The 22,589-nt window shown below is 38.8% G+C and overlaps 1 protein-coding gene across 1 annotated transcript in view; it reads left to right on the top strand.

Moving 5' to 3' along the window:
• Nucleotides 1–19,949, top strand: part of SETD2 (SET domain containing 2) — a 90,644-nt gene extending 70,695 nt beyond the window's left edge. The window contains exons 15-21 of the mRNA XM_004676234.2: nt 2,991–3,660; nt 9,129–9,263; nt 11,279–11,418; nt 13,875–13,986; nt 15,629–15,709; nt 18,613–18,714; nt 19,069–19,949. Coding sequence (XP_004676291.1) covers nt 2,991–3,660; nt 9,129–9,263; nt 11,279–11,418; nt 13,875–13,986; nt 15,629–15,709; nt 18,613–18,714; nt 19,069–19,230 — 1,402 coding nt within the window. The 3' untranslated portion in view covers nt 19,231–19,949. The remainder of the gene's footprint in view (nt 1–2,990; nt 3,661–9,128; nt 9,264–11,278; nt 11,419–13,874; nt 13,987–15,628; nt 15,710–18,612; nt 18,715–19,068) is intronic.
• Nucleotides 19,950–22,589: the final 2,640 nt, after the last annotated feature.

Consider the following 22,589-nt stretch of genomic DNA (forward strand, 5'->3'; position numbering starts at 1 on the left):
AGTAAATACCTTCTCTTGGTGAGTATAAAACTATGCTGACAAATACTGACTTTCTTTTGACAATAATAATAGCTGTGAAGACTAACAAATATTTGGCACTAAAGTAGTTTCTACTTACTAATATTTAAATGGTTTTTGGGTAAACTGAAATTTGTTCTTTAATGGGGAGTAGGGGCTGGTAGAAGTAACTCTTCATAGTGAATCATGTGTCATGCCAGTAAGAATGTTCCTTGGTTCTGTGTGTCAGGGGTTTTCTTTGTCATATAGTTGAAAAACTGGCCAAATAGTCACTGAAAGTACTAGAAAACATTTATTCCAGAAAAGTTCTTTATGAATTAAATTTACTTATAAAAAGATGTGAGATTGGGCCCTCCCTGGTGGCACAGCGGGTTAAAGCACAGCAGTAAGAAGCTGAAGCCACTTCAGCATGAGTTTGATCCCTGCCCCGAGTTGTCATGACTTTTATATATTTGGTACTTTCTGAGTATATAATAGTAACTCATCAAGGAATTATATTTCCCTAATTACCAAATGGATTGAATGTCCTGTTATATGTTGGGCATTATATTATTATTCTCTTACGTGAGGTGTCATTTGTTGTTCAATTATTAAATTGTCTTTCTGAGTTTAAGGAATTCTTAATATATATGCTAAATATGTGTTTTGTTGATAATTTTTGCAAGTATTTTCCCCCCAGTTTTTGACTTATTTCTCTGTCTTTTGATGTATAGAATTTACTAGTTATAGTGTATTTGAATGTGTTATGTTTTCTATGCTTCCTTTATGGTGAGTGTTTGCTGTGTTATAAGAAATTTGAAGTTATTATCTCAATGCTAGTCTTTTTTCTTTTTCTTAAGGAAGTTTAAATTCTTAATCCATCAAGGATTAATTTTTCCTCTTATGTTAGAAGAGTAGGGATCTGTTTTCATTATTTTTTCTAAGTGAATACCCAATTATCCTAGCCCCATCTACTTGAAAACCTATCCTTTCTCCATTGCTCTGTAGTGCAACTGCTTTTCAACGGGTTTTCATACGTGATATATGGGAAGATCTGTTTCTGGACTGGCAGTGACTGTGGCTTATATAATTAAATTTGATAACAAGTAGGGCAGGTCACTACTTGATCTTCTGGTATGTCTTGTCTTTTCTCAGACTTGTATTCTTCCTTGGAATCTGTGTCCAGTTTTTCCCCTCCCCTCTATCTCCTGATGTTCCCCTATGGTGCCCCCTACCCTCAAAAAATGATTCTTTGGCATCTGACATCTTTACAGTTTTGAATATTTGTATTCCCATGTTCAGGTTTTTTATTAGATCATTTTCTGTATAGCTAGGTTTTCTGTTATATTTAATAAAGAAGGATTTTCCTTAACCTCATTGTTTATGATTTTCTCCAGAAAGACTTTCATATCTTTTGGTGCATTTATTTCTAAGACCCTTAATTTCTTGTAATATGTTTAGTTTATTGCTGATATATTTAGATATGCAGCTGACTTTACTGTATTAATGTCATGTTTAGTGATATATAAATCTCCTTATTTGAAGAAGTCAGGAATTTTTGCCCTTTTTTAATCTGTCAGCAGTACATGTCATGAATTTGTTTCGGTTTTACTTTCTGATCCTCATGCTTTACTGTTGTTTTGCTAACCATACTTCCAATACAAATCATAATATGATAGCATATTTTAATTTGTTAATAATTTCTACTTGCATTTTTTATTCCTCCTACTTTTTAAGATTTATTGTATCTTTTTAAATTTCTTAATTTGAATTTTTGATTCTTAGCTCATTAATTTTTACTATTTTTCTGTTGTAATAAAAGTGTTTAAAGACATAAATTTTCCCGAAAAGTAACTGCTGTTGTATGTCTTTTAATAATGCAGTTTAATCCCTTGTGGCACATCTCTAACTGGTTGTCTCAGTTTAAAATAGTCTAAGCATTCTGAATTTAGGACATTAAAGCTGACCATTCAGCCTTCCCAATTTGTATGCTGTTATTATTGTTATTGTTTAGTATTATCATACTTTTTGCCCTTCCTCCCATTGGTTGTTAATTTTTCAAGTGATCTAGCCTATAGGTTAATTTGTACTTGCTTCTACCAGACAGCTAAGTCTACTAAATTCCCTAATATTATAAAGGAAATTGTAGTAGTAAAGGGGTTTTCAAACCATACTTGTTTGGTTTATTTTTGTTTCTGCTTTTTTAATTAATGGTATACCCTTATCCCTAAAACTGTTGTTAGAAGCTTTGCAACAGATTATCTTGAAATTAGTTGTCTTTTTTTGGTTTTATCGAACACACTTTCTCAGAAGTTTGATTCAGTCCATACAACTTTACAAAAGAATATTTTAAGTCCTCAGTCCACTTCTTGTGAATATTAGAGTGGATAGCTTCTTGTAGACCTGGTAGGGTGTGTGTGTGTGTGTGTGTGTGTGTGTTAGTGTTACATAGGGTGTTAGACTTAGCAGTAAGGGGGTGTGTGTGTGTGTGTGTGTGTGTTATACACAGGGTGTTAGACTTAGCAGTAAGGGAGATGCTATTCCAAAGAGAGGAGTGTGTGATCATGACTCATATGTGCATGCTCATCCTTCACTTACCTATCAGCGATAGTTATGTCTGACAACAAACATACCTCATTTTGTAACTTTTATTGGTATACTTAGGATTTTGTTTTATTTTTAGATTTTGTAGTTATAAAACTGTCCCCAATTGTAAAGAAGAATCTGTGTAGAGATATATAAGTATCTTTAATTTGAAGTTCTACAATCTTGGAATGAGGATGAAATTGCTCCTTTTTTCTAATTATTTTCTTAGGATTCTTCTGTTTGCAAGACACTTTTAATTTGACTATGATTTTTATCCATTGCCAATTTGGATTTGATGTGGTTAAGGACTTATTAATGAGTGGTGGCATAACATTTATTAATGTTTTGATTATGTCTGTGATTTAGGGGAAAACTTTTTTGTGGTCGTCTTCTTGTTTACTTTGTAGATATGATACACCGACTTCTAAAAAGAAAGTACGAATTAAAGATCGCAATAAACTCTCTACAGAGGAGCGTCGGAAATTGTTTGAGCAAGAGGTAGCTCAACGGGAGGCTCAGAAACAGCAACAACAGATGCAGAACTTGGGAATGACATCTCCACTACCCTATGACTCTCTTGGCTACAGTGCCCCTCACCACCCTTTTGCTGGTTACCCACCAGGTTATCCCATGCAGGCCTATGTGGATCCCAGCAACCCTAATGCTGGAAAGGTGCTCCTGCCCACACCCAGCATGGACCCTGTGTGTTCTCCTGCTCCTTATGATCATGCTCAACCCATGGTGGGACATTCTACAGAATCCCTTGCTGCACCTCCACCTGTGCCAGTGGTACCCCACGTAACAACTCCTGTGGAAGTTTCCAGTTCACAGTATGTGGCCCAGGGTGATGGTGTAGTACATCAGGACTCCAGCGTTGCTGTCTTGCCGGTACCAGCCCCAGGCCCAGTCCAGGGACAGAATTATGGAGTTTGGGATTCAAACCAACAGTCTGTCACTGTACAGCAGCAATATTCACCTGCACAGTCTCAAGCAACCATATATTATCAAGGACAGACGTGTCCAACTGTCTATGGTGTGACATCACCCTATTCACAGACAACTCCACCAATTGTACAGGTAATTTTGAAACTTTTTTGTTTGTCTCATAGTCCGTCTATGGGCTATTAAATCTGATTTCTGCCATTGTTTACTTCTATATAATTAACATCTCACTTTCTGTAGGTCAGGAATTAAGAAGCAGATTGGGCAGCTATTTGTGGAGCAAGAGTCCTTTATGAAATTACAGTCAAATTGTTAACCAGATTCTAGTCATCTGAAGACTAAACATGAGATGACCATTTGCTTTCCAGTCACCTACATGGTTAATGACTACCTTTTTTTTTTTTTTAAACTGAGAGGGTAACTGATTTTCAGATTACACTTACTTTTTTCTTACAGGCATTGAATTACATACAGTTCATTCTTCTGTGTCCCAACCAGGAGAACCTTTTATTATGGTCATTGAGTTCAGAATGACTTGCTCATTTTTCAGTCTAGGTCCAGCCTCTATGAAGTTTTGTTAGGTATTACATTTTGTTTTAAAGTAATGAATGTACAAGAAGCACTATCTTCACCATATTCCTGTATCTCTCCCATTACGCCTCCTCACTCTTCAAAGATGAATTATTGTGGATGGTAGAATCTTCCAAGGATGTCACCTGTCCACATAATTGTATTGATGAATGATTTTTACTAGTATTGTTGTGATGACAGTGACTCAAAAATTTGCTCAGATGCCTTTGTAGAATTGGTGAATGATTTCTATTAGTATTTTTGTGATCAAGATGATGACGCTCAGATGGCCTTGACAAAGTGTCCTATTTTAACTCTCAAAACCTTAATTGTTGGGTCTCCCTGGTGGCTCATAGGGCCAAGTCATAGCACTATGAAGCTAGCCATAGCCACTTCAGCACAAGTTTGATCTCTGGTCAGGGAGTTACCTGCATGATGCAGTAGACCTCTCTTGTCTCACCCACTGCCCCCTCAGCAGTGTGTTTCAGTTGATCTGCCTGTTCTGCTCCCCACTCTGCCTCTGGTGAATCCTCTCACCCCTGCACCTTTAGCTTGTACCCAAGTTCTCATATGCATAAATAAATCAATCTTTAAAAAAAAAAAACAACCTTAATTGTTAACTGCTTTCATGCTTTCAATCTTTCATCACATTTATATATCTTGTGTATTTGTAATATTGAAAATTTGAAGGGTGTTATTCCATGGTTTTGTGCTTAACATGATTCATAGCCATTTTTCTGAATTACTTGTGTGTATGTAAATATACATATATTTAACATTCCATTTGCTTATGAGGTCATTTTCCTCAAGTAATCAGTTAAATTCAAAGTTCTTTTTATTTTCGAAGTTCTTTTTTCTAACTTAACAAATAGCACTACACTGAATATTATACTTATTGTTTTTACCCCTGTCATGTTTGGCTTTAAATAAATGTTATATTGCTAAGTAAGGCTTTAAGAAAATTGACATTATTTGTCATCAGGTATTTTATTGTCTTACTATATACTTTTTTGTATGTTAAACTCTACTGTAGAGTATTAAGGATCTAAAACACATGTTTCTTGGGTTCTAATATCTGCTGTGTCTTGCCATATTTTTACTGAACCAAGTCATTAGTTTTGTTTTTCCCTGAAAATGTGTCACCACTACAAGAAAAGTGGTCTGCTGTTTCTCATTCTTACTCCCTATGTATATGTTTTAATCTAGGCATTAAGAGTCTAAACAGCAGCTAGTACTAGTCATATGATTGTTTATAAAGTAGAATCTATTTTCTCCATCTCAGTGGCAAAAGATTTCTCCAGAGTTAAGTCATAATACTTAAAAGATTCAGGCATCACATTTTTTACTTGCAGTCTGTTCCTACCAATAAGTTATTTATTGACCACCACCACCCCCGCCCCCAGTCTAGTTTATGTGTACTAGAGTAATAGGTAAATGAAATAGGATGGTAGGTAAATGAACTAGGATGGTCCAGACTATCCTCCCCTTTTCAATGAGATAATTTGATCAGATATTATGTTGGGCTTGAATCTTAGTCCATCATTTCCTGTATGTTCTGGAGACTAGCACTAATATTCTTCAGTTGTAGTTTTTCTCATTTATAAAATGAGTAGCATATGTCAGAGTGGTTGAGGTTTACATACCATGATGGATATTAATAATGACAGATTTAATGTACCCCTCCACTTAATGTTTAATTATAATTGCTTTAATACTGAAAGAGTAGTGATATAACCAGCTGTGAGATACAGATATTGAAGATCATCTATCTGATGTTGGTCCAAAGATCTGACCTCTAAGAGGAGACCTTACAGCCTGTTTTGTTGAGCCTAGTATTAACCACACCACTATGGCCTGTTGAGAGTTTGCTTGATATGGTAAGCTTGACAATAAAGTAGAGTGGCATATAATTTAATATAAGTGTGTGTGTGTCTCTGTAGTATCTTTCACATTTGGAGCAGACATGTTATCAGAAAGTGACACTTTCACTTTTGACCACAGCTGTATATTAAACATACAAGCTCAATTTTACTGAGGCCACATGGTTTATAATTACTTTGTGACATTAATGAGTGACTTCTTACAAAGTTGTACCAAATCTCATTCAAAATGTAAGTGCTTAGACTGATTGTTCACATAAAGTGTGATAACATATATAAAAAGTTATAGTGACGTTATCCCCTTTAGAAGTGGGGGCAGAACAGTTATCCCCTTTAGAAGTGGGGGCAAAACAGAATGTTTTCTGCTCTAAAACATTGGACTTTGTTAGATTACTCTTGTAATTACCATTGGAACTAACATTTTAAAAATACTTTCATGCTGGATTTATGTTTGAGAAGTTAATCTTTTGTGTAATTTAGAGTCACTTGAAGGGTAGAGACAATCCTTTACAGATTTCTCCCAGAAAATATATTTGTCTGGCACATGGCTATTTAGACATATCTCACAGGTATACACATTTTTTGATATTCCACAAGCCAATTTCCTCTTTGAATTGTCATTGATTTTGACATTGGCTTGTGATTGTCAGCTGGTTTGGAATGATAATACAGAACCCTGAGAAATGTTCGTTCTCCTTTTATTTCTTGACATTTTGAGTTTCCGACTCTGTAACTCCAAATGAATATTACTGTCTTGCATATTTTTACAGCCCAGAGTCCTAATACTGTTCAGGTGGTTTTGGTACTTAAGAATTATTTCCAGTACATATTACATTCATCCCTGGTGATAAATTGTTATCCTTAAAAATAATCTTTGCATTTTAGAAATAGGTGAAATTTGGAGCCTCTTCTAGTACAAGTGATCAGATTATCTTGGCCTAGATTATTCAACAGTTTCCTTACTTGCTAGAATGGTAGAAGTACAAGATTGATCGGATTTTGTGTGCATGTGCATGTGTGTGTGTTTTAAATAGCCAACAGAATTTGATGTTGGATTAGATTAGGGTCGGAAAAATACTAAGGTCTGGATTCATTATAGTGTCAGTGCTCAGCATCCTGGACTGGAAAAATTTGTCAGTTTACTGTCTTCTTCAACCTCCCAGTAACACTTTCTGCTTAGAATCAGGAATACCAGCAGATCTGCTTTAGCCTCCCTCCTAATCTCTTTACCTCCCCCCACCCCACCACATGTACAATAACTTGCTTCTTGTATCCATCCTCCCAGAATGCTTCCTTCCATGTGTCTGGCTCTTTCACACTCATTTCCAAATAAATTGGTGATCATAGAATAGAGCTCAGTTTAGGGCCCTCCCTACTATCACAGCGGGTTAAAGTGCAGCATTGCAAAACTGTCAACAACCACCACTGTACCAGTTCAATCCCTGGCCGGGTCGGTGACCCACATGGTGTGACAGACCACTCCTATCTCACCAGCTTCTCCTCTCAGCAGTGTACTTCATCAGTCTGCCTGTTTGCTCCTGCTCTGTCTCTGGTGAATCCTCTTACCGCCCTTGCACTTCTAGACTGTACCCCAGTTCTGCATAAATACATCTTAAAAAAAAAAGACTTTTTTTTTTTGGCCCTCCCTGGTGGCACAGCGGGTTAAAGCACAGCACTGAGAATCTAAAAGCCGCTTGAGCACGAGTTCCATTCCCGCCTGCCCCGGAGGTGACCACATGGTGTGGCAGACCTCTCCTGACCCACCCGCTGCTCCCCTCAGCAGTGTACTTTGTCGATCTGCCTGTTCTGTTCCCCACTCTGTCTCTGGTGAAGCCTCTCACCGCCCCTGAGCCTCTGGCCTGTACCCAGTTCTGTATGCACAAATAAATTTAAAAAAAAAATCTTTAAAAAAAAAAAAGACGTTTTTAATTTAACCAGAGTATAGGATTTGGAACAGGAATTAAATAGGGAGATAATACTTGTTTCTACATAGTATTTGATGTTGTACAGATTTCCCATATTGGCCCCAAATGCCCCAAGATGAAAGCATTTCTAATATATATACATTTTTCTCTCAGCACTTGGTGGTGATACTATTCTGATTATTCTGTATTGACAGTTAACATTGTGATCTGTGTTGTTAGCTCTTCCACTATGCTGAATCAAGTATTGCATTCTTTTTCTCCTTTCCTCTGTCCCTGCAGTAATAACTCATTTAGAAATCTAGATGGCTACATTGGCCTGTATACAGACTCTTTAGATCTTTTCTGCTATCATTTGACATTACTATATATTTTGCATTTTGACTATCATAGTGCTTATGAATCATTTTACCACATAGAACTTAAGTCCATAGTATCAAAATCTGCCCTCTTGTACAGGATACCTATCTACTATATAGCCCCTTTACAGTATCACTTCTTAAGACAGTAAGATTGTTTTTCAAGGCTTCTTGCTAGCTTTTTTTTAAAAAAAAAACATCCTTTATATTAATGAGAAATAATTCCAGAGTAGGTTTGATCATGATACTTCTATAATTTCAGATGAGGGAAGTAACCTACCTCTACTAGTAGTCAGGACTTAATGAAATAACATGTGAAAAATCATTCTTGTATAAATCGGTGTATGGTAATAATTTCAAGTACATTAAGTTCTCCGGTCTGGGAAAGAATTATGTTAGCAAAAAGCCATAAAAAATTAGTTTAAAGGTTGGTCATGTTCTTACTATCTTTAGTGTGAATCATCTCCTTTGACCTTTTGTGGTCAAAATAAACTGTTAGTAATTAGAAGTTACTAATAGAAAGACTCAGAAAAGAGGAGTAGATATCCTAAGAACAGCACTTCAGTTGATTTTTTGTTTTTCATCTCATTGGAAGCCAAACAATTGGACAGCCTTCATGAACCCTCACCCCCCCATCCCAAATGTTTTCTTTTTACAAAGTAAGTAAACGAATAGGAGTTATTCAAAAAGAAACTTGTATTTGAAACAAAAGATTGTTTTACACATTTGTGCTCAAATATTCATACCAGAAGTAAAAAAAAAAATTTAAATGACTGTATCTTCTAGTAAGATTATGCCAATTTAGCAGTCAATTACTGCTTCTCTAGAGCTAGAAAAGTATAAACTGTGACATTTTTCATTGTATGTTTTAGAGTTACGCACAGCCAAGTCTTCAGTACATCCAGGGACAGCAGATTTTCGCATCTCATCCACAAGGAGTGGTGGTACAACCAGCTGCAGCTGTGACTACAATAGTTGCGCCAGGGCAGCCTCAGCCCTTACAACCCGTAAGAAATAGTTCATTTGATAAAACTCTCATTGATTGCCTGCCTTATATTTAGGTTAAGCTTTTTTTCCCCAGTTGCGTTTTGATTTTTTTTGTTGTTGGTCATTTTAATTTTCTTAGTCACCAATTTCACTCAAATGCAAAGGTACCCTGAGGGAGTGCTATTCAACTGGCTTGTCAATTTTTTTAATATTGTGGAATTTACAGCTATGTTAATCATGGTATATTTTGCTTCCATGATTTATTTGCATTGAAACTCTTGGACTTGTATCTTTATATTTTGCTGTGAATTTCTAACCTTGCTATTATTTATGGAGTCCTAGAATATGATACTGTATTTTCTTCCATGGAGTAGGGGTCTAGATTTGAATGCCATTCTTTGTTGTACAATATATATATTAAGAGAAACTTGGTATTCTCCAGCATATGTAGGATATGGGGGAAGTCTTCATAAAATGTTATGTTTGGATGCAGTTGGAAATAGGAGGTTAGCATTAGAATAAGTTAAAGAGGAGAATGACATGGTCAGATTAGCAATTTAGGAAACTGGCAGTTCCTATATTGTCAGCAGTCCAGCTTGTGATGGTGACTTTAGACAAGTAAGATAGTGGCAATAAAGTAAAAAGACTGTACATTAAATAACTGGGAAATTAGACAATGTGTATTTACAGAAGGTACTTAAGGCTTCCTATGAGTTGGACTCTTCTTGAGATTTTGAATACAAACATGAATAAGATTCCTTTCTTCTTTAAAAGTAGTCAAATTTAGTCTTCTAAAAAGTACAGATAAAGTATTTGAGAAAGGAAAGAATCTTTCTCAAGTAGGGGCATTATTTAATAGCCGGTGATTTAGACTACCTCTTAAGTGACAAAGAAATTTAGGACTAGAGGACTGTGGAGTGGAGGAATTTAATCAGGGCCCATAAGGGGACACCTACTTGAAGTAGGGTTTAAGGAGAACATACCCAAAACAGAGGTGCTCAAAGACTCAAGTTTGCTTATAATTCTCATTTATATAAGCTGAGGATCTCAGGTTCCACTTTAACTGCTCAAACAACACTAGAGCTAGTACAATTATGTGTTAGTTGACGTAAATATAAAACAATAAGGTGCATATTCTTACTGTGTTGTATTATTATTCTGCTGGAACTGCTATCACCGGACCACTGACTTACTGGTTTAAAAGTAGAAATTTATTTTGTTACAATGCCATAGTCTGAAAGATCAAGGTGTTGGCAATTTTGGTGTCTCCTGGGGCATCTTTCCTAGACTGGTGATGACTGCCTTCTCGCTGTGTTTTCACATAACCTTTTCGCTGTGCATGGTCCCTGATGTCTCCGCTTCTCATAAAGGCATTTGTCCTATTGGGCTAGGGTACCACCCTAACGACCTCATTTTAACCTTAGTTAATTCTTCAAAGGACCTCTCTCCAAATAGAGTTATATTGGGGTTTTAGGGCTCCAATATATATTAGAAGGAAATACAATTCAGTTCTTCACAGTAGTTGTGAGATATTGAAGTTTTTTTTTAAATGTGAATTTTTTTAAAAATACAGTTAAGGGGTTCAAACATACAGAAAATAATATATAATGGATAAATGTTAACATTCTGTCCTTTCTGCTTTTTAGACTTTTTTTTTTAGAGATATAGCTGAAGTCTATTGAACTGGATCAGTATCCAAATGGTCACTATATTTCCGTTGAGCATTGCCCTTTTTTTTTTTTTTAAGGCTAAAAACAATACTGCTCTAGATAATAACTGCTGGTTATTTTTTAATTTGATCTCTTGAATGGTGAATTTAGGATTAACCATCAGTTTTCTGACAATTCTCAAGAGTTATTCATACACACAGTACCTGATCATTTCCCAGATTGTGTCTGTCTTTTGATTTGAAGAGGTTAAAAAAAGGGGTGGGATTTACTTTTACATATTGCGTAAGTAGAGTATTTTTTCCCTTTTCAGCCATATTTAGAGATGTCGCTAATCAAGAACTTATGTGTGCGTGCTTCTTTTCTAGCCTGAAATGGTCGTGACAAATAATCTTCTGGATCTGCCACCCCCTTCTCCCCCCAAACCAAAAACCATCGTTTTACCTCCCAACTGGAAGACAGCCAGGGATCCAGAAGGGAAGATTTACTACTATCATGTGATAACAAGGTAAGAGGGGCTGTATGGTCATTCCCAAATCAGCTTTATTGGCCAAAAAAGTTGCCACTGTGAGGGAAGGTTTACATTTATACAGACTTGTCCTTAACTGTCCATTGTGCTTAAGGGCTGCTGGATTTCCAAAATTACATATTTAATACTATGTCTTTAATACCTTAGATTTTGGTCCTTTTAAGTTTTGTTTGATATATTTTTCATCTTTAAGACACTTGGAGAAAACTAAGGAGTTGAAATAAATGATGACAACTTCATCTAACATTATAGTATCAGAGAGCATGGGCAATCCTTTTCTGCAAAAGATCAAACAATAAATACGTTAGGCTTTCCTGACCAAACAGTTTCTCACAATCACACATCTCTGCCACTGCTGTGGAGTAGTGAGTGGCACAATACATAAACATAGACTCTATTTACAAAAGCACACAGTGACCCAATTTGTCCCTTGAGCTGTAGTTTGATGACTCCTACGATGTAAAAAAAACCCAATTTATCTTTTAAGCACATATTTTTTAGACAGATAGCTTTATATGTTTGTATAGGTGCACATGTACACTCATCAATATATAATCTTGGGGCCTCTTTAGTGGCACAACAGGCTAAAGCGCAACACTTATGAAGCAATTCACAACCACTGCAGCACAAGTTCAATCCCTTGCCAGGGAGGTGACCCATATGGTGCAGTGAACCTCTCCTGTTGTACTCACTGCCCCGCACCTCTGGCCTACACCCCAACTCTTGTATGCATAAATAGAACTTTAAAAGAAAAGGAAAAGGCAGGAGTGAGGAAAAAAATCCAGTCTCATGTGAATTGTTAAGTTGTGTGTTTTGTCATCGTCTTTATTTACCAATCTATAGAACTTTGCCTATAAATTAATATAGAACTGCATCATTTTTAATGTTTACTTATACATTATTGCAGGGGTCAGCAAAATTTGTTGTTTGTAATGTCTTGTGACATAAAAACATTTAAAATTTTATACAATTAAATCACTTTGTTTTATGCTTTGTATTTAGAAAGACCTTTCTTATTCCTATAAAACAAATTACCACAAACTTGCAAGCTACCATAGATCTGAGGTACCCTAGATCTGAGGGAAGAGAAAGGGAGAAGTGTCACAACAGGGAAGGGAAGAGAACAAAGTAATGTCGTGGTGGGAAAACTGTGGAATCTACATGTAAGGAGAGAAATTCTGTACAAAAATGAACAATAATATAAGAAAACAAATAGATTTGACTAAAAAAATAAACTGTCATCATGTGGCTGGCTGAAAAGACAGTGATTTTTAAGATCAGTGTCTGCAAATTTAACCAGAATTTCTTTTCCTAATACCATAGCAACTTTTAAGTATCATCACACATTTTTTAAAATCACTTGCCCAAAATAGAAAAGTTTGTATTTCTTATTTATGTGTGTGCCTTTTCCATCTCTTTTTTTCCCCTGTAGGTTTTCTTTAGCATCTAAGAGTGTTATACCTCCCTCTCTGTTCACTTTCCATAAAACCCATATTGCTTGTCAATTGTTCTTCAATTATAGTAGAAATCTTTAACTCACTTTTAAATTAGTTCCAATGGTCAGAGGTAAACCTGTTTTCACAATCATCCACAAAACTGATTGACACTAAGTGCCTTTAATATTGCTGACTACAGATAATGGTAGAAAAGCAGGCAAGATTGGTATCCCAGATATGTCATTAGCCTTTCTGAGGCGTTTGACTTTTTTTTTTTATTATTGGTGCATAAAGAACTGGGGTACAGGTCAGAGGTATGGGGGGTGAGAGGATTCACCAGAGACAGAGTGAGAGCAGAGCAGGCAGACTGACTAAAATACACTGCTGAGGGGAGCAGCAGGCGGATCAGGAGAGGTCTGCCACTCCATGTGGGTCATCTCCCTGGCTGGGGATCAAACTTGTGCAGATAGCTTCATAGTGCTGCAACTTAACACCTTGTACCACCAGGAAGTCCCAAGGCAGAAGTTTTAAATTATATCTTTTTCATGTTACTGGTCATTAAACCAAAGGGGCACAACTATATATAAGAAGAAAGTAATAATCACTAATTGATCACTTCACCTGTAGAGAAGAGAAGGGTGGTATAGGCAGGCACATACCCTATATACTTTTTAGGTTTTCTGAATCTGATTTTCAGGACATTAAAAACCAGGTGAGAAATAGAATGTTTGGTTTTACTGTTCTCTTTAATACCCAGTACATCTTGCCATGTCAATGACCATAGATATGTAATGGGCTAAATAATGAAGGGTCATATTTTTGGGATAGAATCATTGCTGCTGGGAAAATATCAAAAAATATCAAAGAATATATTTCATGGACCTGACTTACTCTATGTCTAGTGCATGTTGTATTTTATGTATATATAGTAACAAAATGCCTGTGCCAGAGTTTACTGTTTTCTGGTATGACAGCATGGCTGTTCTTTTCTTCATCTAGGCAGACTCAGTGGGATCCTCCTACTTGGGAAAGCCCAGGAGATGATGCCAGTCTTGAGCATGAAGCTGAGATGGACTTGGGAACTCCAACATATGATGAAAACCCCATGAAGGTGAGTGTGATTTACACATGTGTTTCTTATAACTTAGAACACATATGCATTTAAGTTAAATCACTGTGAACCTGTCATTCTCTAGGGTCAATAGAAATGTGGTGCTGGAATTTTTTCCCCTTGGTATTCTGGATAATTACATGTGTAATTAGTGCTTTGGGGCTATGGCATCTATATGATAAAAATGTATGGTAATGTGGGGGGAAAAATTTGAAAAGCCCTTAGTCTCTATTCATCTGTTCTCTTTTTATCATAACTTTTCTTGCTGGAATTAAATACTATTAATCTTTTAACACAGAGAAGCTTTCAGCCAGGAGTCACTTTGCTCCTCAGTAGACATTTGGTAATATTCAGACATTTTTGGTTATTAGAACTGAGGGGATGCTGCTTCTAGTGGGTAAAGACCAGTGAAGCCACTTAATGTCTCAAAATGCATATAGAACAGGCCTTCCCCAAACAAAGAACTGACCCCAAATATCAGTAGTACCAAGACTGAGAAACTTTTTCTTTAAAAACAAAAGCCTTGTGTTGGAAAATCCAGGTTTCTTTTTTTTTAAGATTTATTTATTTATGCATATAGAACAGGCCAGAGGTGCAAGGGCAGTGAGAGGATTCACCAGAGACAGAGTGGGGAGCAGAACAGGCTGATCAACAAAGTACACTGCTAAGGGGAGCAGTGGGCAAGACAGGAAAGGTCTGCTGTGCCGTGTGGGTCACCTCTGGGGCTGGGGATTGAACTCACACTGAAGCAGCTGTGGCTAGCTTGCAGTCTTACATCTTTACTCGTTGCACCATCAGGGAGGGCCCGGAAAATCTAGATTTCTAAAATAAAACCAAGCACAAAGTAGGAACTTAGAAATTGGGGTAAAGTAAATGGGCAGCCTTATGTGCCATTTTTAGGAATTGAACCTCCATTCTTTTTGTAGATGCTGGGAAATCATTGAAGTGGTTTGTGCAGTGACATGACAGACTTACCTTTTAGAAATCTCTTTAGGGAGAAGAGGGGAAATTCTGTGGGGTTGACTGTGGGATTAGAGTCGTTTTCATGAGCTATGTAATAGTTAAATCTGCTACCAGCTAGCAGACCGGGCATCCCCTATTAGAAATGGATAATTTCAAGGCCTCCCTTGTGGTGCAGTGGTAAAAGACAGTACTTTCAAGCTATCAGCAGCCACTGCAGCATGAGTTTAGTCCCTGGCCAGGGAGGTGAACCACATGGAGCAGCAGACCTCTCCTGTCTTTGCTGCTCCCCTGAGCAGTATATTTCAGAAGATCTGTATGTTCTGCTCTCTTCTCTTGTCTCTGGTGATACCTCTGGCCTGCACACCAGTTCTCATATGCGTAAATAATTAAATATTAAAAAAAAAAAGTGGAGAATTTCAGTCACTATCCATGCCTGGATTAGAATCTGAAATTAAGCATCATCCCTATGTGATTTTCATACACATTTAAGTCTAATAAACAGTATTATCAATGACTTGCCACTTATATTATTTGGACATAGGAGATTGAAACATGAGCTGAGAGTGTAACAGTAGCTAAATGGACTCCAAGGTATTTCTACTTAGGATCCTAATAGGCATTCCATCTGGGGAAAAGACCTGATCTCTCATATCAACTCTGTTATATTTTCCATTTCTAGACTTCAAAAAAGCCTAAGACAGCTGAAGCAGACACCTCCAGTGAACTGGCTAAGAAGAGCAAAGAAGTATTCAGAAAAGAGGTAAGGTTGGGTGCATGTGGACAATAAGCCCTGTGATCTTAAACCTGAGTCCTGTTTGCTCATTTCTTTTTTCTTTTTTCTTTTTTCTTTTTTTTAATCTGTTCATATACTTTGTTTCCCCCATAGGTGAAATAATCCAATATTTGTCTTTTTCCTTCTGACATAACTTCATTTGGCATAATCGCATTGCGTTCCTTCCATTTTGCTGCAAATGGCAAAATTTGTCTCTTTTTTAAGTAGCTAAATTATTTCATTGTGTGTGTATACCACATCTTTGTGTAGTCACGTATCTGTAGGCCCTTAAGCTATTTCCATGTTAGCTATTGTGAATAATACTGCAGTAAACATTGGAATGCCTATAACTCTTTGAGTTAATTTCATATTCTTTGGATAGATACTCAGAAATGGGGTTGCTGAATCATATGGTAGTTTATATTTTATTTTTTTGAGGAAACTACTGTTTTGCAAAATTGTCGCACCTATTTGCATTCCTACCAGCAGAGGGTTCCTTTCTCTGCACCCACACCAGTACTTGTTACTAGTGTTTTCAGTGTAAGCCATTTTTATAGGTGTGAGATAATATTTCATTATAGTTTTGATTTGTATTTGCCTAATGATAGGTAAAAATCAGCATCTTCATGTACTTTCTGGATATCCTCTATCTAAATTGTTCATTTCTGGAGGGTTTCACTTGAAAAGTTTTTGTGTTAGATGTGTGCCTTGTATATTAACTTCTTTTCATAAGGCTGAGGTGCATATATCTTCTACCATTAGGCTGTCTTTTTATTTATTTCCTTTCTCTGTGCAGAAACTTTTTAATTTGACTTAGTCTCATTGTTTATTTTTGCTTTTATTTCTCTTTGCCATTGGAGTTGGGTTCCCCAGTGATGTATCACTTAAATTTTCTTCTATGTGTTTTATGGTTTCAAGCCTCATATCCAGAACTTAAAAATAATGTGAATGTATTCTTGTGTATGGGTTTAGAAAATGATCCAGTTTCATTCTTACACATGTGACTGTTACGTTCACCCAACATCATTTGTTGAAGAGATTGTTCTCTCTCTATTGTATGGTCGTGGCTTCTTTGTCATATATTATGTCTGTCAGTTTATTTGTAGCCTCTCAAATCTATTCCATTCATCCAAGTGTGTTTTATTTCAGTCGAATGCTGTTTTGTCAGTTTCTAATATCGTTTGAAGTCTGGTAATGTGATACCTTCATTTTTCTTCTTCTGGATTTTTGGTTCTATTTTTAAAATATCGGGAATTTGACAGGGATTGCATTGAATTATATATTGCCCTAGTGTAAGATGACCATTTTAATTCTGTTACTCCTCCCCATCCATGAACATGAAATTCTTTTCTCTCTATCATATCATCTGCAAGTAGTGATTGTGTCCACCCTTTTTCTAGAGGGTGCCTAACTACTTGTAATATTAGACTACAGGATGTTTCCTTGCTTCTGTGGTTTGACTGTGATGATGATGTTATGTGAGGGCAATGGTATCATCCTTTATGATTGGGGTAAGCACTTTCATTATCCATTACCTCATTTCATCTCCACAACAGCCCTGATGTATAGTGCAAGATAAGAATTTTTATTCCTCAAATACAAGTGGAGTAACTCATGAGACTCAAAGAGGGCAAATTCTTGACAGTAAACTTGAAGTCAGACCATCTGTCTTAAAAGTCCATTTCTCTTTCATATATATGTATTATACATGTATTTATGTATAAAAGATTATCCCATGATAATCTGTCAGGAAGTTCTCCGGAATCAGGTATCAGATATAGGAATTCAACTACAGTACCTCCATCTGCTGCTTGAGGTTGCCCTACATGAGGAGGGAAATAACTTCAGGCAGAATATACAGAGGCAAAAGAAAACATTGTCACTTACAGGAAATTGTAGGTAGTCTGTGGCTTTGGCACAGGTTGTGTGAGGTAGGGCCTGTGTGTCTGAGTTATAGGGAACCATTGCAAGGTTTTTCAAGTTGGGTATAGTGAAATACTGGACTGTATTTAGGGAACTAGATTGAAGGAAAATATGGATGGAGGCTAGGAAAGCACAGAAAACCTTTTGGTGGAAGCCTTACCTAGGGATAAAGCATATTTTCTTATTATCTCTGTGCTGTCCTTATAAAATAATTGATGATTCCATTCAGCTAACCAGCAGTTTACCCATTGTTATAATCTTGCCTGTTGAAAGTCTGGAAGTTCACTGAATTTCAGGGGTAGGTTGAACTTGTTCAGGTTGTTCCCTGACAAAGTAGCTATTACTAACATTGCTTCCTATGCCTGGAGTTTGTTTTGAGTATCACTGGGTAGGATATAATACTATAGAGACAGTTCAGGAGGACACTGGAAGTTGTATATTGAAAAGGGTCCTGTCCTGGATCTTCTCTCACCCGCTGTCATACTGTGCTTCCAGCTGCTTCATGTTGCTAGAGTATGGATACTTACAGAACCTAAGTAACTTTCAACAGCAAAATATCTGTGTCCTAGGGTGGCTGATCCTATTATACTGAAATGCCATCTCTGCCCTGCCTTCAGAGACCAGAGAACTTAGCTACAATCTCTTTGAGCCTAGGGCATGAGATTTGTTAGCTGAAACCTCAGGCTTCCATGAGATTCAGCAGTGAATTCTGTTCTGGATCCCTTCATCTGCTGCTCTTTGTCAGGCTTACTAAATTCATCCAAAAACTCTCTTTCTAAGGGATGACTCAAGATCCTTTTCTCTTATATTCCACCAAGATATTGACATTCTTCTGTCCAGACCAGTCAACTGGAACAAGAGAAAAGGGAGGATTGACTGCCTCTACTTTGCTGTCTTCCCTAATTATTTCAAGTAAGGGCTGTTGTACAACTCTGGACCGTTGAGCAGTTTGTTCTCTTTACCTGCAGATGTCCCAGTTCATTGTCCAGTGCCTGAACCCTTACCGAAAACCTGATTGTAAAGTGGGAAGAATAACCACAACTGAAGACTTCAAACACCTAGCTCGCAAGGTACACCCCCCATTTATGGTCTGACTGTGTTTTAGGCAAACTATGTACCTTTTAAGAGGCCGTTTTCATTATAGAATGTGGATTTTCTGTGTCACTTCCCTTGGCTGGAAAATTAGAAAGATGAAGGTTTAGGAAGAGAAAGTGGCACCCTGTTTGAGGATAGTAGGTCTCTAAGAAACTGCTAGCACTGGGTTTCCTTTTCTGTGATCCCAGCACCAGCCTTCTCTAAAGTACCACCCTTATTCAACTCACAGTCTTGGTGAGAAGGACCCTGAGGCTGTAGGTTGATCTTCTCCCTCATATCATTTCTACTCTGATTGGTGATTGTAATCTCTCTTTTTGTGCCCTGAACAGCTGACTCACGGCGTTATGAATAAGGAGCTGAAGTATTGTAAGAATCCTGAGGACCTGGAGTGCAATGAGAATGTGAAACACAAAACCAAGGAGTATATTAAGAAGTATATGCAGAAGTTTGGGGCAGTTTACAAACCCAAAGAGGACACTGAACTAGAGTGACTTATTGGGCCCCTGGGTGGGAGGACGGGTGATTAGGTAGGACAGGCTCTGGGGAGAACTCCTGTGGGCCCTCTCTGCCCCACCCCCCTATCAGGGTTGTGCTACTGATGACATAACACCCTGGGAAACCTGCAGATTTCAACTGAAAGCCACAAAAATTAGCTTTCATATACAATAACGATCCCTGGTTGTGAGATGTTGGGGTGTGGTTAGAGGCCATCAGAGGCAAGGGCTTAGGGAAGACTTTTCCTGCTAAAACCTGGCCAGGCCTGACCCCACTCTCAAACCTGGGTCTCCTCTTTGGCGGTGCTGTCAGCGCACAGACCATGCGCATCCCTCCCCCTCCCCCCCCAAACACCCCCCCAAGGCCCCTTACCCTGACGATCTGTATTATATTTTAATGTATATGTGAATATATTGAAAATAATTTGTTTGTTTTTTCTCGGTTTTTGTTTGTTTTTTGTTTTGCTTTTAGCCTCTACATGCTAGGATCACAGGAAGACTTTGTAAGGACTGCTTAAGTTCTCCTGCAAGGTTTAATTTGTATCATGTAAATACTCCAAAGCAGGCTGCCTTGTGGTTTTGGCCAGCCTTGTGCTATGTTGATAAGATTGATTTACTGCTTAAAATCACTTTACTTTATTCAATTTTTACTGAACTTTTTATGTAAAAAATAAAATCAATTAAAGAACTTGATAAGTTTGTTCTTTAAAAGTTAAGTGTATTTGTGTACAGTGATAGCACCAGAGAAAGAAAAGAGGGGTGGTGGCCATAGGTGTGTGAAGTCCAAAATTAATACTGGAGAGTGGAATTTATCACAGATCTTGTTTCCCATCTGTGCCATGGTTGATATAGGTGTATGCAAGCTTGGACTATTGGGGTTTTACTCAGGGTTGAGGTCAACTTGCATGTTCATTACAGAGCAGAGGAAGTGGACCTGAGGTCTTGTTTGCTGTGGACTTTGGAACTTTAGTCCGTAGGTCATTCAAAAGAAAGGCAGATGGCTTCCCCTTTATATAACTCCTGACTAGGGAAAGACATTGACCGTCTTCCCTCCAGACACTTTGCTTGGTTGATGTTTGATTCCCTGACCTCTCATCACCTCCTTTGACAGTGAGCTTGGACTTCAGAGGGAAGGGTGGTGGTACAGTGCATAGGTTGTGATGAGAGTGAATATCTGGAGGATGCAGGGCTCAGTGGAGGCACATACCACTCTGGCTTCACCCCACACACACACACACCTTGATGAATCAGTTATCTGCTGAGGGGCAGGATAATAGCCATTTTTCTGTCCTTCCTTGGTAAACCTGCTTCTCCCCAGAGTGGGCTTGGGTATGGTACATATGGTACAGGTGGTTTAGCTACAGATGCCCTGAACTCTGCCCCTCAGGTGGGTGGGATGACCTCCCTGCTCTTGGCTTGTGTAGAGCCACGTAAGTAGCTGTGAAAGTGTGTTTGGGACTCCTCCTGAGTCTGGAGGGTGGTTCTTGTAAGGAGAGGCACTTCCCGATCTAGCGTGCTCTCAGGGCTAGTCTGCCTCTTGCCATTTGCCCAGAGGGGCAGGCATCCAGCTGCTCTTGGGGAAGAAACCTGGATCCTCCCCTTCCCCCAGACCAATCCGAGAGCCTTAGGGATGGGGCATCTCCAAGGTTCCCTGAGTTCTGTCTTTGCTGTTGTGCCATCTCCCATCTGACAGACCAGCTGGATCTACTCTGGGAAACTGCCCTTTTTCTCTCTCTGACTTACTGCATTTACTTTCTCTACTAGGCACTAACCTGGATGGTGGGAGCACATTAATTCATGTTGGTCTCCATGGTTGCTTCTGTGTACAGAGACCTTGTGAATATTTGCAAAATAGATCAGACTGGAAAGGAAGTAAATGCTGCTACTCACTTTTGCCTTGAGGCGAGTTGTCCCTCAGTGTAGGCAGGGCACAGTGACTCCAGAGCCTATGACTGGTTGTGATCTCCCCACATATCCTACCCAGTGCCAAAGATCTGGATCGTGAGGTTTTAAAGATTTATTTATGCATACAGAACTGGGGTACAGGGGCGGTAAGAGGATTTACCAGAGACAGTAGGGAGCAGAACAGGCACACTGCTGAAGGGAGCAGCAGGTGTGTCAGGAGAGGTCTGCCGCGCCATTTGGATCACGTCTGGGGCTGGGGATCAAACTCTCATTGAAGCGGCCATGACTAGCTTGCAGCTGCGCTTTAATCCATTGTGCCACCAAGGAGGGCCTGGGTCGTCAGGTTTTTACCCACATGGACTATGCTTTCCCCAGACATGCCTAGAGGTAGAAAGCACTCCTAGAGCTCCATCTCTTGGAGAAGGGGGTAGAGTGTCATGGGCAGGGGGATTGGGAGAATTAGCAGTATGTAGGGATGTTATGGAAGTCTTCAAGCTTGACACTGGGATTCCCTTGGGGTAGCCTCACCCTCTTCTGGTTCACTTCAACCCAATTCATTCCAGGGAAGGGTACCCCTCCATTCCCAATCACCTATCTAGGTAAGTTTTCCTCCTATATCAGATGGGATGGGGGTGAGAGAGCTGGTCCCATCTGTCCAAAATTGGAGGAGCCTGCATGTAGTTCAGAACAGGGATGGACCTATTGGGAAGCACCTGTTTCAAAGAAACTAGCATATTCCTGGGTCCAGGGATGGCAGGGGAGAAACAGCTCTCAGTCTCAAACTTACTAAGTGGCTCCCCTAGACTTCCCAGCATGAGCCCAGAAACCCAACATCTGAACATCCCAGCTGGACTCCTGGAGTGACTGCTCCCATTCCTGCCTCTAGGGTCAGTGTCAGTCCTCACCTGCTCACAGGCTGGGTGGAAGGATACCTTTGTGGTTCAGCAAGGGCAGAGGGCATATGGGCACTCAATCATCAGGGTCTACTGGGCTGATGCTGAGGAAGTGAAGTCTAGATCTGATCTTAGAAAGGATCTTGCCTGCAAAAGGGATGGAGAAGAGACCTGGGGGAGCCCTCCAAGCAACAACTACTACACGTAGGCCTGGTCCACCTCATGGACTCCGGAATCTGCTTCCTTGAGCCAGGCCTTGGGCCTTTGTATATGACAAAGTCTGAAAGTGCATCTGGAAAAAAGCTGCAGTGGCCCTTGCCACTTGTGGAGTGTGTACATTGCTATGGTCCTGTGTGGGGCCCTTCTAGAATGTGGTTGGTACATGAGCCAGACTGTGTGCCTGCCACATACCAAGCTATGAGAGATTGGCGATGTGTCTGTCCTACCCACCTCCAGGCCCACAAAATCAGCAGTACCCCACATACCCACAGTTCTGCTTTTTACTCTCATTCCAACACAAGCCACCACAAGGCACCACAGTGGAGAAAACACTTGAGG

This window comes from Condylura cristata, unplaced genomic scaffold (genome assembly GCF_000260355.1).
Source record: "Condylura cristata isolate star-nosed mole 26May11 unplaced genomic scaffold, ConCri1.0 scaffold00004, whole genome shotgun sequence".
In the NCBI taxonomy this organism is placed as follows: domain Eukaryota; kingdom Metazoa; phylum Chordata; class Mammalia; order Eulipotyphla; family Talpidae; genus Condylura; species Condylura cristata.